The sequence below is a fragment of the Scyliorhinus torazame genome, chromosome 9 (assembly GCF_047496885.1).
Source record: "Scyliorhinus torazame isolate Kashiwa2021f chromosome 9, sScyTor2.1, whole genome shotgun sequence".
Taxonomy (NCBI): Eukaryota; Metazoa; Chordata; class Chondrichthyes; order Carcharhiniformes; family Scyliorhinidae; genus Scyliorhinus; species Scyliorhinus torazame.
Genome location: NC_092715.1, coordinates 65,831,301 through 65,845,963, shown reverse-complemented (window position 1 = coordinate 65,845,963; position 14,663 = coordinate 65,831,301). Strand labels below are relative to the sequence as shown.

At 44.2% G+C, this 14,663-nt stretch overlaps 1 protein-coding gene across 2 annotated transcripts in view; it reads left to right on the top strand.

Moving 5' to 3' along the window:
- iqgap2 (IQ motif containing GTPase activating protein 2) overlaps positions 1 to 14,663 on the top strand; it is a 424,926-nt gene that overhangs the window by 264,395 nt on the left and 145,868 nt on the right. For both annotated transcript variants that reach the window (XM_072516040.1, XM_072516041.1), the window contains 4 exons: positions 34 to 197; positions 6,429 to 6,589; positions 12,873 to 12,997; positions 14,436 to 14,599. In XM_072516040.1, the coding sequence (XP_072372141.1) occupies positions 34 to 197; positions 6,429 to 6,589; positions 12,873 to 12,997; positions 14,436 to 14,599 (614 nt within the window). The remainder of the gene's footprint in view (positions 1 to 33; positions 198 to 6,428; positions 6,590 to 12,872; positions 12,998 to 14,435; positions 14,600 to 14,663) is intronic.

The window sequence follows — 14,663 nt, the reverse complement described above, 5'->3', positions numbered from 1 at the left end:
GTTAATGATTTGATTTTGTTTGAATTTATGCAGAGCTCGAAGCTATTGAAAAGATAAATACTGCTATCCGAGATGGCGACGCAGCCCAGACTATGAAAACATTAATGGTACCAGAGGCTCAGCTGCCCGCAACGTACTCGCACATGGCTGACTTGTACCAGGTAGAACTGTCCAACCTGCAGAAACAGAATCCTGAGGTAAATGTTCGGAGCCTTAAAAAAAAACTGCAAAAGGTGATGAATGCATTTGTTCAAATATTTCTGTACCCTCCATTGACGATGCGAATATGAAAGCTCCAACTTATGTGCTTTGCTTTTTATTATCACAAATGATATCTGTGATTTCTGGTAATGCTTTCAACCCTGTACAGGAAATCACTAAGAAGAAGCAAGGCAATTAAAATAACTTGGCTGTACAGGTGACATCTGGCATTAATACAAGTCTCTATGATGCTTCCTAAAAATCATGAAAGAAGAAGCACTTGGAGACGAGACTTTGCTCAACTCAGTAATCTACTGCTGTCTTTAATACCTCACCTTATTTGGTGGCTGGTTTAGCTCAGTTGGCTGGACAGCGGGTTTGTGATACAGAGCAACGCCAACAGCGCAGGTTCAATTCCCATACCGGCTGAGGTTATTAATGAAAGGCCCCACCTTCTCAACCTTGTCCCTCATCTGAGGTGTGGTGATCCTCAGGTTAAATCACCACCAAGCTCTCCCCCTCAAAGGGGAAAGCAGTCTATGGTCATCTGGGACTATGACAACTTTACTTTACTTCACCTTTGTGTGGACTCTTTGCCCCCAACAACATGTATATAAGGCCAGGCTGGGCTTTCCCCCGAAATCTTATTTTTTTTCCCTGTTGGGTATAAAGTCTGAGGGCACTCGTATGTTCCAAAACCTATGCAGAATTGTTGATGGATTGTGTGTGACCCTCACATTTGCTTTTGCTTAATTCGGCACCTCGCTCAAGGATTGCGATTTAGCCCAAAAGCTCATTGCAGAAGGAAACTGAGTTTGTGCCTCATAACTCTACGGAACTGCGAATTTACCCTCCAGCGTGAAGTAGCACTTTTGTCACAAAATTGAATTTAACAAAACCAAGATTGAGGAATGATTTTTGCTTCACTACTTGTGGAGTTCATGTCGGCCTAAGAAAACCAGAAGACGAGTATAGTGAGAGTTGGTAACCATTGCACCAAATATAAGACCAAAAGACAGAGAAGCAGAATTAGGCCACTCGGCCCATCGAGTCTGCTCCGCCATTCAATCATGGCTGATATTTTTGTCATCCCCATTCTCCTGCCTTCTCCCCATAACCCCTGATCCCCTTATTAATCAAGAACCTATCTCTGTCTTAAAGACACTCAGTGATTTGGCCTCCACAGCCTTCTGCGGCAAAGAGTTCCACAGATTCACCACCCTCTGGCTGAAGAAATACCTGTGGTGTGAACTGAATTAACTGGACCATGTTATTTAGATGGTGGCAATCTTAGGAGGCTGAAAAGACTAGCCAATCAGCACATTTGATTGAACACGTTTGCAACAGATCAGCCTTTTTCTTGCACTCGTGTTGACATCCACCATGGTTGAGAATGAGAATTCTAAGGGACTTTTCACCTATTAGTTAGCTAGTTCCCCACTTTCATTGTCCATGGATGAGGTAGGACCAGAGGACTTTGCTGTGATAGAAGACCATAAGATATAGGAGCAGAATTAGACCATTCAGCCCATCGAGTCTGCTCTGTCATTCAATCATGGCTGATGTGTTTCTCATCCCCATTCTCCTGCCTTCTCCCCATAACACCTGATCCCCTTATTAATCAAGAACCTATCTACCTCTGTCTTAAAGACACTCAGTGATTTGGCCTCCACAGCCTTCTGTGACAAAGAGTTCCACAGATTCACCACCCTCTGGCTGAAGGAATTCCTCCTCATCTCTGTTTTAAAGGATCGTCCCTTGAGTCTGAGATTGTGTCCTCTGGTTCTAGATTTTCCTATCAGTGAAAACATCCTCTCCGCATCCACTCTATTTAGGCCTCTTAAGTATCCTGTAAGTTTCAATAAGATCTCCCCTCATCCTTCTAATCTCCAACGAGTACAGACCCAGAGTCCTCAACTGCTACTCATAAGAACAAAGAAAAGTACAGCACAGGAACAGGCCCTTCGGCCCTTCACGCCTGCGCCGACCATGCTGCCCGTCTAAACTAAAATCTCCTGCACTTCCGGGGTCCGTATCCCTCTATTCCCACCCTATTCATGTATTTGTCAAGATGCCTCTTAAACGTCACTATCGTCCCTGCGTCCACCACCTCCTCCGGCAGCGAGTTCCAGGCACTCACTACCCTCTGTGTAAAATGACATGTGACAAGCTCTTCATAGAATCATAGAATTTACAGTGCAGAAGGAAGCCATATGGCCCATCGAGTCTGCACCGGCCCTTGGAAAGAGTACCCGACTTAAGCCCATGCCTCCACCCTATTCCCGTAACCCAGTAACCCCACCTAACCTTTTGGACACTAGGGGACAATTTAGCATGGCCAGTCCACATAACCACATCTTTGGACTGTGGGAGGAAACCGGAGCACCCGGAGGAAACACACACAGACACAGGGAGAAAGTGCATACTCCACACAGACAGTCACACGAGGCCAGATTTGGACCTGTGTCCCTGGGGTTGTGAGGCAGCAGTGCTAACCACTGTGCCACCTTGGGACCCATTCCAGGAATCATGTGAACCTCATCTGGACCTTTTACAACACCAGCACATCCTTCCTTAGATACGAGGCCCAAAACTGCTCACAATACTCAAAATGGGGTCTGACCAGAGCCTTATGCAGCCTCAGTAGTACATTTCTGCTCCCGACATGAATGCTAGCATTGCATTTGCCTTCCTAACTGCCGACTGGACCTGCATGTTAACCGTATGAGAATCTTGAACAAAGACTCCCAAGTCCCTTTGTGCTTCTGATTTCCTAAGCATTTCCCCATTTAGAAAATAGTCTATTCGTCCATTCCTCCTACCAAAATGCCTAACCTCACACTTGTATGCTTTATATTCAATCTGCCACTTCTTTGCCCGCTCTCCCAGCCTGTTCTTCTGCAACCCCCCTGCTTCCTCAATACCACCTGTCCCTCTGCATATCTTTGTATCATCTGCAAGCTTAGCAACCATGCCTTCAGTTCCTTCTTCCAGATTGTTAATGTATATAATGGAAAGTTGTGGTCCCAACACCGACCCTTGAGGCTCACCGCTAGTCATCGGCTGCCATCCTGAAAAAGACCCCTTTATCTCCACTCTCTGCCTTTTGCCAGTCAGCCAATCCTCTATCCCATGCCAGGTTCTTACTATTAACACCATGGGCTCTTAACTTAGTTAACAGTCTCCTATACGGCACCTTGCCAAACACCTCCTGGAAATCTAAATAGATCACAAAGTTCTCCTTTGTCTTACTTCCTTGAAAGAAGTCTAACAGATTTGTCAGACATGACCTCTGACTGACAAATCCGTGCTGACTCAGTCCTATTTTATCATATACTCCACAATCTCATCTTTAACAATGGACTCTAAAATTTTCCCAATGACCCAAGTTAGGATAACCGGCCTATAATTTCCCGTCTTCTGCCCCCCCTCCCTTCTTAAACAACGATGTTACATTAGCCATTTTCCAGTCCTCCGGGAGCCTCACTGCCTCTAGTGATTCCTGAAAGATCACCACCAATGCATCCACAATCTCCGCAGCTATCTCCTTTAGAACCTTGGGGTGTAGTCCATCTGATCCAGATGATTTATCCACATTCAGTCCTTTCAGTTTCCCCAGAACCTTCTCCTTAGTGATGGCCACTACACTCGCCTCTGCCCCCTGATTCTCCTGGAGTTCTGGTATCTCACTGGTGTCTTTCACCGTGAAGACTGATGCAAAGTAACTGTTCAGTTCCTCTGCCATTTCTTTGTTTCCTTTTGCCACTTCTTCAGCCTCATTTTCCAGTGATCCAATGTCTATTCTTGCCTCTCTCTTACCTTTTATATATTGAAAAAAACTTTTATATATTGAAAAAAAACTCTTGCTATCTTCTTTTATATTACTAGCTAGCTTACACTCTTATTTGATCTTCTCCCCTTTTATTGCTTTTGTCCTCTGCTCACTATTAAAGGTTTCCCAATCCTCTGGCTTCCCACTAATCCTCGCCACCTTGTATGCTTTTTCTTTTTCTTTTATGCTGTCCTTGACTTCCCTCGCCAGCTATGGATGCCTCGTCCTCCCCTTAGCATGTTTCCTCCTCCTTGGGATGAATTTCTGTTGTGCCTCCTGAATAATCCCCCAAAACACCTGCCATTGCTGTTTCACTATCTTCCCCTTCCAATCAACTCTGGCCAGCTCCTCCCTCATGTCTTTGTACTTACCCTTATTTAATTGTAATACCGTTACATCTGATTCCAGCTTCTCCCTCTCAAACTGCAGTGTAAATTCTATCATATTGTGGCCACTGCTCCCTAAAGGTTCCTTCACCTTGCGTTTCCTAATCAAGTTTGCCTCATTGCCCACCATCAAATCCAGGATTCCCTGTTGCTTAGTGTGCTCTTTCACAAGCTACTCCAAAAAGCCATCTCTTAGACATTCCAAAAATTCCTTTTCTTGCGATCCACTACAAACCTGATTTTGCCAGTCCACCTGTATATTGAAGTCCCCCATGATTATTGTATTATTGCCTTTTTTCATGCCTTTTCTATCTTCTAATTTATTTTATGCCCCACAACCTGACTACTGCTAGGGGGCCTGTGCATAACTCCCATCAGGTCTTTTTTCCTTTGTGATTCCTCAACTCTACCCGCACCGATTCTATGCCTTCTGATCCTATATCGCTTCTTGCTATCGATTTAATTTCATTCCTCACTAACAATACAACCCCTCCCCCTCTGCACATATGCCTGTCCTTTAGATAGGACTCATATTCTTGGATATTTAGATCCCAACCCTGATCCCTTGCAGCCATATCTCTGTGGCAATTTCAATGTGCGCAACAAGCTAATTTACCTTGTTCTGTAAACTGCACTCATTTAGGTACATCACCCTCAATCCTGCATTGACCACCTCCCTTTTCACACTTGTCACCTTTTTTGCACTGCCTGAAGTGATTTCATTTGCTCTCCACATTCAAAGGTTTGCTATACCTTGTACCATCAACCAAAACCTGTGCAATTTGTGTGGGTGAATCCAGCTTTCCCTTCTCTCTATTTACATCTTAATGACTTTTTTTCATGTGCGATATCAGTGATGTTCAGTCGCACTAAGTTTATGAACATCTGGGGCGAAATTCTCCGGAAACAGCGCGATGTCCGCCGACTGGCGCCCAAAACGGCACAAATCAGACGGGCATCGCGCCGCCCCAAAGGTGCAGAATGCTCCGCATCTTTGGGGGCCGAGCCCCAACATTGAGGGGCTAGGTCGGCGCCGGACGAATTTCCGCCCCGCCAGCTGGCGGAAAAGGCCTTTGGTGCCCCGCCAGCTGGCGCGGAAATGACATCTTCGGGTGGCGCATGCGCGGGAGCGTCAGCGGCCCTTGACAGCATTCCCGCGCATGCGCAGTGGAGGGAGTCTCTTCCGCCTCCGCCATGGTGGAGACCGTGGCGGAGGCGGAAGGGAAAGAGTGCCCCCACGGCACAGGCCCGCCCGCGGATCGGTGGGCCCCGATCGCGGGCCAGGCCACTGTGGGGGCACCCCCCGGGGCCAGATCGCCCCGCGCCCCCCCCAGGCCCCCGGAGCCCGCCCGCGCCGCCTTGTCCCGCCGGTAAGGTAGGTGATTTAATTTACGCCGGCGGGACAGGCATTTTAGCGGCGGGACTTCGGCCCGTCCGGGCCGGAGAATCGAGCGGGGGGGCCCGCCAACCGGCGCTGTGCGATTCCCGCCCCCGCCGAATATCCGGTGCCGGAGACTTCGGCAACCGGCGGGGGCGGGATTCACGCCAGCCCCCGACGATTCTCCGACCCGGCGGGGGGGTCGGAGAATTTCGCCCCTGATGTAATACTGGTTGAGTAGTTAGTCGTAGGGTAGCAACTCGCTAAGTTAGGAGCAGTTGTGTTTTAATTAAGGGGCAATTTAGTGTGGCCAATCCACCTAACCTGCATATCTTTGGGTTGTGGGGGTGAGACCCATGCAGTCACGGGGAGAATGGGCAAACGCCACACGTACAGTGACCCAAGGCAGGAATCAAACTCGCACCCTCGGTGCCGTGAAGCAGCAGTACTAACCTCTGCGCCACTGCACCGCCCCTAAGTTAGGAGGAGGTAACAGAAGAGGTACACCCAACATGTATATTAATTTGGTTTCAAATACGATAACATAAACTATAATTCTTAGAGAAATTCACCACCAAAGAAAAACATTACTTTGTTTTTATAAGCAATTTTTCTGCTCACCAACTAACAGGGGAAGCTGACTCACGAAGAACTTGCGATTGCAGTGGAGATGTTATCAGCAGTGGCAGCACTGAATGAAGCATTGACAGTGAATGATGTCGAGGCCGTGTTACGGCACCTCACTAGCTCCTCTATTGGAGTTAGCAACCTGCGCGATGAAAACACACAGCGGTATGTTATTCAGAGTTCTCGCTCTCTGATTGCAATTTGCAAACCAACACAAAAATGTTTCAATGGGAAAATGAATGGCATGCATATTAATAAATGGTACTGAATAATTATGAATTTCTCAGATAACACTTAAACAAATCAGAGTGGAAAATGACTAAAGTATTCTTCGAATGACTAAAGTATTGTTCTAATGACTAAAGTATTAAGTATTCTTCTAATGACTAAAGTATTCTTCTATAACAGCCAATGTGATGGGATGTTATATAATAAAGTTACTAGGCATATGACTGTGGTATATATTTCATTGTTGAAAAGCGAGGATCCAGTTCAGTAATTTCTCTGCTAACTTGCAGGTTAAGTACCCAGATGCTGGAACTGGTATTTAAATCTCAATATGTCTAGCTTATGATTAATGAATGAGCAACACACCTCGATCATTGTTATAATTGATGAGAAATGAATAATTTGCTGAAATAAGATTCATTGTCGCATTTGACGGGCAGGTTGGACCTTGAGTGCATTTCAATTTAAAAGCATTGTGTTCGAAGCACCAACGTGTGGAGAATTAATGATAAACTTTAGAACGTTAAGTACAGAAGGATGTATGGATCCTTACGTTTGTGTTGGCTCTTTGCCAGTGCAATCCAAAACTACCTCATTGTCAAACATGTCCCTGGGCATCAAATATTATCAATCTCAAACAAAGAAAATAGTTCATGCTTCAGTTCTTCACTGTTGCAAAATTATCCATGCTCTTTTGTGTAAAGAAATTTCCCTGAACCTCTCTCCTTGCTCTCTGGCAATTTTAAATTGATTACCTGACATAACTAACTTCCTATCCAGAGAAAATAGCATTTCCGTATCATCTGTAGTGTAGCCCTTCAGATTATAAAAACAGCAACAATGGGGCCCCCCAGAGTGAAAAGAAGCAATCTCTCCAATCACACCTCCTAGCTATACTTTTTCATCATGCTGAGATGTTCCCTATGAATTTAGTCTGCTTGGTTTCCAGAATGATATTCCCAAAACTGCCTTGTGTAAATTGGTCAATATCTCTTCAATCCTATTTCTAAAATCCAGGATGTTGTTCTGTATTTTTTACGACTTAATCCAGTTCTATTTGCACGTTCACAAAATGTTGTACTTTGCCTGTATGTCACCTGTTCACTATTTGCATTGACTGTCAAGGCATTGATGTAATGGTATTGTCGCTGGACTAGTCATCCAGAGAATCCGGGTAATCCTTTGGGAACCGGGTTCAAATCCAACCATGGCAGAGTGAAATTTGAATTCAATAAAAATCTGGAATTAAATGTCTAATGATGACCATGAAACCATTGTCGATTGGTGTAAAACCCATCTGGTTCACTGATTTCCTATAGGGAAGGAAACCTGCCACCTGGTCTGGCCTTCATGTGACTCAGACCCTGTGTGTGCGTGTGTGTCAATTATACTTCTAATTTATGCTTTCTAATCTTACCTTTTGCTCTTATGGATTCCAAACACTAATCAGATTACGCTTCAAGTCACCCTTTTCCTCATCCGAAATACGGTCTGTAAGTCAGATGACTGTAAAATACTATTGCAATATATCTGATGGACATAAATCTGAAACATGCCTCACAATTTCCAGTTGGTTCCTTCATTAGAAAGCTGACCAGTTTCCTCTTGAATTTTCTGACACCAGCTGTTTCCACTGTTAGTCAGATGTTTGTCTCCCTATTTGCAGTTACCAGTTCATTTTCATTTTTTAAGTTTGCACCCTAGCACAATAAATGGGGCAACAGTAGCTAATGATGATAATAAACTCCTTCAATTAATGTCGTGTCTTTAAGATTGAACATTTTCAAAATGCTTTATTGTTAGGGATGGGGTGGGAGTTGGGTTGGGTTGGTGTTGGCAGGATTGATGTGGTAAGGAAAGAACAAAACGACCAATTAAGGAAATAACTAGAGAATCATGGAGGGAAACATTTCATCTAAAAGTGCAAAGAGGAGAGGAGCAGTAGGGATTTCTAGAAAAGGGGCCATGGTGAATAAAGGTTCTTTTTCTTTATCTTTTCATGGAATGCGGACACAGCTGGCAAGACCAGCATTTGATCTCCATCCCTAACTGCCCTTGGACTGTGGGGTTAGCTAGGGCATTTCAGAGGGCAGTTAAGTGTCAACCATATTGCTGTGGGTCTGGAGTCACATGTAAAACCAGACCAGGCAAAGATGGCAGATTTCCTTCCTTAAAGAGCGTTAGTGAACCAGAAGAGATTTTACAGCAACATAGTTGACATGGTCACCATTACATTCCGGATATATTAATGAATTGATGAGTTATGAACCCATGTTCCCAGAGGATCAGCCTGATTATTAGCCTAGTTAAATTACCATTATGACCACTATGCCACTTTCCCCCACCACCACCTCTCTCCACCAATGGTAAGGTGTGAAAGGGGTGGCATGGGGAGAGACCAAAGTAGCAGAATTGGGGGGGGGAGATATAAGACTGGGGAAGATTGCAGCCCCCTAGGGGGGTTGTTTGCTAGCGCTCTTGGGTGGAGAAATGGCTGATTGAGTTTAATCCGGACAAGTTTGAGGTAATGCACTTTGGAAGGTCCAATGCATGTCGGAATTACACAGTAAATGGTAGAACTCTTGCGAGTATTGACAGAGAGATCTGGGCGTGCATGTCCACCGATTACTGAAAGTGGCAACACATGTGGTTAAGGTGGTCAAGAAGGCATACGGCATGAAGGCCTTCATCGGTTGGGGCATTGAATATAAAAATTGGCAAGTCATTTTGCAGCGATACAGGACCTCAGTTAGGCTCATTTGGAATATTGTGTACAATCCCGGTCGCCACACTACGAGATACTTTGGAGAGGGTACAGAAGCGGTTTACTAGGATGTTGCCTGGTATGGAGGACATTAGCCATGAGGAGACGTTAGATAAACTCGGTCAATTCTCACTGGAACGATGGAGGTTGAGAAGCGACCTGATAGAGCTCTACAAGATTATGAGTGGCATGGACAGAGTGGATAGTCAGATGCTCTTTCCTACGGTAGGAGAGTCAAGTACCAGGGGACATAGGTTTAAAGTGCATGGGCAAAAGTTTAGAACAGATGTGAGGCAAGTTTTTTTTATACAGAGGGTGGTAAATATATGGAACGCCCTGCCTAGTGAGGTGGTGGGAGCAGGTACGATAGCGGCATTTAAGGGGCATCTAGACAAATATATGAATAGGGTGGGAATGGGAGAATACGGACTCCGTAAGTGCAGACAGTTTTGTTAGGCAGGTACCATGGTCGGCGTGGACTTGGAGGTTCTGTTCCTGTGCTGTATTGTTCTTTGTTCTTTAGTTGTAGGTCTGGGGCACACAAACTGTTAATAGAATAACCTTTTGTTCATCCGCTCCCTTTATTTTGTGTATTGTATTAAAAAAAGTAACAAAACTGCTTAATATATCTTCTCCAGTATTCGGCTCCCTGGTCTAATTGGTCAAGCTTCCCAATCATGGACTTTTTCACTCACTGTTTTATGATGCAATCAATGCTTTCCAATTTGTGTTCATTTTGAAGGCCATAATGGACAAGTCCACCTTCTACTCCACTTGCGAGATATTTGCCCACTCGTTTAACCTATCTATGGGCGTGCTTTACCGGCCTCGTCATGCCCAACCTGGGATGCGACGAGACAGTTTAATCTCGTGAGAGGCCTCTCGCAGAATTTACGACGCTCGTTATGCTTCCCAAGATCTAATTAGATCTCGCGAGGTGATGTTGGCGGGACCCAGATTTACATATTCAAGAGAGTAATTAGCCTCCCTTGAATCCATCTATGCCGGACTAGCCCAAGGCGTGGGACCCTAACAGCCTCGTCTTGGAGACTCCGACATAGTGCCATTTAAGACTGGTCTCCACAAACGTGAACCACAGCAGGGTGGCACCCTGGCACTGTTGATGATACTTTGGCATTGTGGCCCTGGCAGTGCTGCCCAAGTAGCACTGCCAAAGCTGGCAATGCCCACATGGCATCTTGCCCATGCCGGGAATCAGACCCGGTGGTGACCTGCCCTTATCAGGTGGGGTGCAGGGGGCTCGAGGACCCCCTAATTTGTAAGTTGAGGAGTTGCGGGGGGGGAGGGGGGCTGGAGGCCACGGTGGGGGTCCATAGATTGGGATCGGGCCCCGATCTCTTCCTGCACGGGCGAGCTGAGCAGAAAATGAGTCTTAAGTGTGGACTCGGCGGGGTGTTCCTTGACTGGGCCCAAAAAAGAAGCAGAGTCCTGTTTAATAGTGGGATCGTTCTCGGCGCTGCTTCTCAGTATGGTGAACGTAGAGCTCAGTGTAAGTTCCTTATTTTTCAGTTTGTATTTTAAGTCCTTGTGGCAGTCAATGGGGAATTATTTAAAACTATGAGCTAATAAACGCATGACTGATTTCGCATGCAGAACTTATGATGCCGTTAATTCCTTTCAACATTCTTCCTGCTGGCTATTTATATTATTCTGTATGTATCTTGTATCTAACCTCTGAATATGGTGCACTGCCATTATCACAATGATTGTTTGTTGTATATTATATGCTACTGTTTATTCCCTGATCTTGCCTGCTGTTGTTGGCTGCTTCAGAATGGGCAAAGGCCAACATTAAATGTGTTATCCAAATCTCTCTCTCTCTCCAATCCCACGTTGTGTACCTTGTGTTGCCCTATTATGTACTACTTTTCTTTTCATGTACTTAATGATCTGTTGAGCTGCTCGCAAAAAAATACTTTTCACTGTACCTGACAAACAAAATCAAAATCCAAAAACCTTTAAAGATGCACTGAAACAAAGGCAATCTTCCATACTCAATCAGATGAGTGCACATTCACAGGCCTTTCTCCACTCCCACCCTAAATTTGCTATTCACTAATTGAAATTTTGTATCGCTTCTTATTGTCATGGATTAATTTGAAGTAATAGTCCAAATTTACTTGAGAGAGATTTTTAAAAATCCACAAGAGTGTATTTGATTTCCCGAGTTAACAGGTAGGAGACGGGTGTAGTTGTAATATGGTCAACTGAAGGAGTTTACTCTCATTAACTTGGATAGTTTGACAGCTCAGGCTGGAGTACACAGAGAGACACAAGGATGTGGCATGCAAGCCACATGCTGTGGCTGCAAAAGCAAGTTAGTGGCTAGGAATCCTGCGACGGGTAACTCACCTCCTAACTTTCCTAATTCTGTCCGCCAACGCAAAGCACAGGTCGGGAGTGTGATGGGATACTCTCCAGTTGCCTGGATGAGTGCAGCTCCAACAACACTGCAGAAGCTTGACACCATTCAGGACAAAGCTGCCCACTTGTTTGGCACCCATCCACAAACATTCAATCTCTCCACCACTGACACCTAGTGGCATCAATGTGTACCATCTACAATATGCACTGCAGGAGCTCTTCAAGGCTTCTTTGACAGCAACTTCCAAACCCATGACCACTACCATCTAGAAAGACAAGGGCAGCAAATACATGGGAACACCACCACCTGGAAGTTATCCTCCAAGCCATTCACCATCCTAACTTGGGAATATATTGCTGTTTATTCACTCTTTCTGGAGCGGGGAGGCAGTGCATAATGGTACTGTCACTGGAATAGTAATCCAGAGACCCAGGGTAATGCTCTGAGGGTTTGAATTCCACCAAAGCAGATGGTGGAATTTGAATTCAATAAAAATTTGGAATTAAAAGTCTAATGACGACCATGAAACCACTGTTGTAAAAACTCATCTGGTTCACTAATGTCCGTTAGGGAAACAAATCTGTCATCCTTACCCGGTCTGGCCTACATGTGACTCCAGGCCCTCTGTTATGTGGTTGACTCTTAAGTGCCATCAAGGCTGGGCAACAAATGTTGGCCCAGCCAGCAATGCCCACATCCCATGAACTAATAAAGAAAAAAAGAAATCCTAGAACTCTCTCCCTCACAGCACTGTGGGTATATCTACACCACATGGAAAGCAGCGGTTCAAGAAGATAACTCACTACAACCTTCTCAAGGGCAATTGGGAATGGGCAATGAATTCTGGCCTTGCCAGTGATGTCCAGGAGCCCATGAATTAATTTTTTAAAAGCTGTAAACACAGCTTTGAGTCCTGTATATGTGCGCTCAACTTACGTAGTTGGTGAATGCATGAATGTTTTCACGAGTAATTATTTTTTGTCTTGGCCGAGACTTGAAGATATGTAAAATGTGTTCCCAAGTGCTGGTACTATCGGACTTTTCAGATCCTTAAGTTCTTTTTCTCTCAGGTATGCGGACCTGCTGGCACTAATGAAGACAGAAGCTACAGACCAAGGACTGCAGTACTTAAGCTGGAATGACATTCAGAGGTGCATTGAAGAAGTCAATTTGCAGGTTAAGGAAGAAAGTGAAAGTGAGTTTTGCGTTCTAAAATTGTGACTTTTTGCATAAATGTAGTAAACTACCAATTCTCTCCAAGCGCTAAATTGAATTAATTTAAGTGTCTCCACTATGCAGCGGAACTGATTGCGTGGACTAGCTCTCAATTACTGGGAATCTGGCTGCCCAGAAGATGATAGGAGCAGGCGTGTGCACAGTAACCTCTGTGCCGATAGCACACTTATTCATTTGTGTTCTGCATTCATTGTAGTTTAAGCAAAAAAGATGCCCACATTAAGCAGATGCAGTGAAATCTCAATACAGCAAATTGTGATTCAAATTATATTTTTAATATTAAAATGAAAAATATATTTTTCCACTATGATCATGAACAATTTCTAAGTCAGTCTTTGAACACTAATTTATGCAGTAGTTTGAACTGATTTGTTAACCTTAAATAAAATTCATATTATTTCCTTAACTTTTCAGCTGAAAAACCATCACCCTGACTAGTATTTGTTTTTACACTCATGAAGTTGCAGATACTGAGCTCTTCACTGGAAGACTAATTGTTGCACAATCGTGTCAGGGTTATCAATTAGTAACCTGTGCGCTGGTTTCCATAGATACCAGCCTATTATATATATGTGTGAGTGAATGGTTTCCACTCATAATCACGTAACTCTAAATAATTTGCAATCATGTGACCCTAGTTTGTAATTCTAAGAGCTACATTGGGAGGCTGTTTACAAATATTAAATTTATAGCATTAAGAGTATTTTGCACAGTGCCTTTTAATGCCAGTGTTCCCTGAATTATGAATATTTTTTCATTCCATTATGAGTATGTCATTGAGGATTACTTGATTTTAAGGTTGCTAATTCTCTACCCTTTGACCTCCTGGGAGCATGGTTCTGTGGCCGTTGCGGGTGTACTCCCCATCCCCTCCCCGGTTCCGTTTTTTTGTGAAACCCGAATAAGGTTGTTGGTGGTCTGTTTGACAATGAGGTGTGAATTGCAGCTGGACATCATCCTTTGTACACTGTCCATGCCCCTTTTATTAGCAGGTGTAGTGATCGGGAACAGGAATACTGACTCCTTTACCTCTCTGCAAACGGGAGACATCAAGATTATATTGCAGTGCTGGCTGTTTTTGCCACACTAACTGAGAGTGGTTAACTAGAATTGACTCCTATGGATTCGTATGCTGCCTTCACTAACCGGGGAGTTATATTCATAGTTTTATTTGTGAAAATTCTAATTGTATTTTGGAAGTGAAATTTTTCAAAGAGCTAACAAAACTGTACCTACGACAGGTAATTTAGTTAATCTGCAAGTAAGTACAACCAGTGGAGTTTAAACTTATAAATCTTGTCAGCAAAGACACATATCAAAACATAACATGGCAATTTATCACTGTTATGATCATTTATTTGTTGTAAGTTCATGTTTGTCTTCATTTCCTGCTACAGAAGCCATCGCAGCTGGTCTTATCAATGATATAATAGATAAGGAAGATCCCAGTAAAACACTGGAAGCATTATTGATGCCGACTGCTAAACTACAGGGAGTGAAGCCTTCAATAGCCCGCCATTATCAAGATGTTCTGTGGAACACTAAGCAACAGAAGTGCAAGGTGAGGTTCATAAAATGTCTGCTTATTTTGTTAATATTTGCTTGCCTATCAAATCCATTCATTG